General features: G+C 50.0%; 1 protein-coding gene across 1 annotated transcript in view; it reads left to right on the top strand.

Annotated features, from left to right (window-relative positions):
• The window catches only part of RPN1 (ribophorin I), a 39,482-nt gene that overhangs the window by 29,611 nt on the left and 6,272 nt on the right, over positions 1 to 3,599 (top strand). Inside the window, exons 7-8 of the mRNA XM_003796199.2 lie at positions 983 to 1,121; positions 1,303 to 1,422. Of these exons, the coding sequence (XP_003796247.1) occupies positions 983 to 1,121; positions 1,303 to 1,422 (259 nt within the window). The remainder of the gene's footprint in view (positions 1 to 982; positions 1,122 to 1,302; positions 1,423 to 3,599) is intronic.

The following is a 3,599-nucleotide window of genomic DNA, read 5'->3' as shown; positions in this document are numbered from 1 at the left end:
AGATGTTCACATTGCGGACAGAGATGGTCCATGTCCACTACCTCCCTGTAAGATGCTCACATTGCGGACAGAGATGGTCCATGTCTGCTACCTCCCTGTAAGATGCTCACACTGGGGACAGAGACGGTCCATGTCCGCTACCTCCCTGTAAGATGCTCACACTGGAGACAGAGACAGTCCATGTCCACTACCTCCCTGTAAGGTGCTCACATTGCGGACAGAGATGGTCCATGTCCACTACCTCCCTGTGAGATGCTCACACTGGGGACAGAGACGGTCCATGTCTGCTACCTCCCTGTAAGATGCTCACACTGGGGACAGAGACGGTCCATGTCCACTACCTCCCTGTGAGATGCTCACACTGGGGACAGAGACGGTCCGTGTCCACTACCTCCCTGTAAGATGCTCACACTGGGGACAGAGACGGTCCATGTCCGCTACCTCCCTGTAAGATGCTCACACTGGGGACAGAGACGGTCCATGTCCAGTACCTCCCTGTAAGATGTTCACATTGAGGACAGAGACGGTCCATGTCCACTCCCTCCCTGTGAGATGCTCACATTGAGGACAGAGACGGTCCATGTCCACTACCTCCCTGTAAGATGCTCACATTCATGTGAGGGGAAACACTGAATAACTCCTGACGACCTCTTCAAACCCTTGAGAGTTATGGGTAGAATGTGGAGAGCTGAGTTAAGTGACTGGGTCACGGGGTGGAGCTGGTCCTGGAGAGCACGCGTGAGTGGAGGATGGAGGGGCCCAGGTGTTGCTCCATCAGGAGAGTGTCTAATTTTCAGGGCTTTCTGCAGAGGCCCTGCCATCCCAGGAGGGTGGGCATTCCCTATGGCCAGAGGGAAGCAGAATGGAGGAATGTGAATTTAGAGACCTCAGTAGGCCCCTCTCGCCTTGTAGTTCACTAACTCTAAGCCTGATTTATCGGTGTAGTTGGCTGAAGCAGTGTTTTATTCCCATCTACTTCTAGGAACATCCAAATTGATAGTCCCTATGAAATCAGCCGTGCCCCAGATGAGCTGCACTATACCTACCTGGACACATTTGGTCGCCCCGTGATTGTGGCCTACAAGAAAAATCTGGTAGAGCAGCACATTCAGGACGTGGTGGTGAGTGGCTCCACTCTTCTGCCTTCTGTGCTCCCTTTCCCGGACAGTGGGGGCTGGGGCCAAAGACTTACCCATCTCTCCCTGGTGTGGGGTGCGGAGGGGGAGGGGAGCAGGTGGAGTGGGCCGGCCTGGGTGAGCCTGTCCTGGCAGCCCTGACGCAGCCTGTCTCTCTTCTTCCCAGGTGCACTACACCTTCAATAAGGTGCTCATGCTGCAGGAGCCACTGCTGGTGGTGGCCGCCTTCTACATCTTGTTCTTCACGGTCATCATCTATGTCCGGCTGGACTTCTCCATCACCAAGGTGCCCTCTTGGCTTCTTCCTGTCCTTGTCAGTCACTGGTGCCCTCCATAGTGTGTTTGGCCAGCTTGGGCTCTGGTCCTTGTTGCCGTCCTAGAGCTCTATTGCCAGAAGACACTGCCCTGCCTGGGCTTCTGCTAATGCTTAACGAAAAGCATGCGTTGTGCTGCTTGTGGTCACCAGCACAGGATGTTAAGTCGGCTTTCTGTCTTGTTTTGTCTCTGAAAACTTACTAACTTGGATGGTCATTGAGGTAGGAAAACCATGAACATGTTGGGGCTTGTTACTCAGCTGACTTGGAGCCCAGCTCCTCTTTAGTCTTCTCACTGGCAGCCCCTCTCCTGCCCCTGTGGTGAGTAACTCCTTGTGGGCAGACTTGAGAGTTTAGTAGAAACCGCTGATGTGGCTCTGTCAGTACGGCAGTTGCCCTGAGGTTATTCTATCTCTTTGTCTTTCTTTTCTCTCCATTTCTTATTTTTTTCATGATTACCAACATGTCTGTTCCATGTGGGCTTACAGCACCTGCTAGGCACCAGAACCAGGCATGTGTAGTCTGGTGTGCGAGGACATTGGGGGGGAGACAAGCTGCAGCAGCTGGTGCTTAGGACTGTAGGAGCACGAGGTGATGGGCATGGTAGGGCCTGGAAGGCCACAAAGGCTACCCTGAGGAGGTGACAGGCAGGCAGACGAGGTGTAGAAGGGTATTTGGCTGTAGAGGACAGTTTGTGGGACAGCAGGAGGTCTGGTGGGCCCTGTGGGTAGTGGCGGGGTACATGTGAGCAAAGGTGTTGATCAGCTGGGGCCAAGATAAGTGAAGCTGCCCGAGGGTCAGGTGGTACAGCCAGGGCAGTTGCTGGTTAACCTTGTCGTGCAGAAGGGCTGACTCAGGTGTTACTGTGAAACATCCCCGTTGTAAAGGTTTTGTTTTATTGATTTTCTTTTAAAAAAAACCCTTGGTTTTGAAATAATACCACATTTATAAAACCTTTGTAAAAATAATAAAAACTCTTATATACTCTTCTCCTAGACTTAGCAGTTTTTAACATTTGTCCTCATTTTTTTTATATATATACAGACACACGGAGTTAACTCTTGAATGACAAGGAACTGCATGGGTCCTTTATTTACAGAATTTTTTCAACCTAATGACAATACCAGTGTCCCACATATACCAAGGGATAACTGTGTGTGTGTATATATTATTATTTTTGCTAAACCATTTGAGGTTAAGTTGCAGACGTTCCGCCCATACTCTTTGAGTGCTTGAGCACATGTGCGGTGTGAGAACAAGGGTGTTATCTTCATAATCACAATACAGTGATCAAATTCAGGAAATGTGTAATGTTGTCCAAAATCTACTAGAACAGCACATTGGGGCATTGTGGTGAGTGGCTCTCCCAGTCCACCTTTCTGCCGTCTGTACCTTCCTCCCCAGAAAATGGGTCATGTCATTGCTGATTGGTTAACACTCAGCCAGTTAGTGCTGTTGACCAGCATGTAGTCCAGGATCAAATTTTAGTGAGTGTCCCAATGGACACTTGGTAGCAGTTATTTTTCCTGCTACAGAATCCAGTTGAGGATCATGCATTGTCTTTGGTTGTCATGTGTCACCCTCGGTAGAGTGCTGTGTCATCACAGCTCACAGCAACCTCAAATTCTTGGGCTTAAGTGATTCTCTTGTCTCAGCCTTCCAAGTAGCTGGGACTACAGGCAACCACCATAGCGCCTGGCTATTTTTTGTTGTTGTTGCAGTTGTCATTGTTCAGCTGGCCTGGGCAGGGTTCAAACCTGCCAGCCTCTGTGTATGTGGCCAGCGCCCTATTCACTGAGCTTCGGGCGTCATCTACCTTTTTTTTTTTTTTTTTGGAGACAGAGTCTCATTATGTCACCCTCAGTAGAGTGCTAGGGTGTCACAGCTCACAGTAACCTCAAACTCTGGGACTTGAGTGATTCTTTTGCCTCAGCCTCCCAAGTAGCTGGGACTATAGGTGCCTGTCATAATGTCTGGCTATTTTTTTTCCTTTTTTTTTGAGACAGAGCCTCAAGCTGTCGCCCTGGTAGGGTGCTTTGGCATCACAGCTCACAGCAACCTCAAACTCTGGGACTTGAGTGATTCTTTTGCCTTAGCCTCCCAAGTAGCTGGGACCACAGGCGCCTGCCATAACGCCCACCTATTTTTT

This window comes from Otolemur garnettii, unplaced genomic scaffold (genome assembly GCF_000181295.1).
Source record: "Otolemur garnettii isolate 467f Iridium unplaced genomic scaffold, OtoGar3 scaffold00101, whole genome shotgun sequence".
Taxonomy (NCBI): domain Eukaryota; kingdom Metazoa; phylum Chordata; class Mammalia; order Primates; family Galagidae; genus Otolemur; species Otolemur garnettii.
This window is presented reverse-complemented; position numbering and strand designations above follow the sequence as displayed.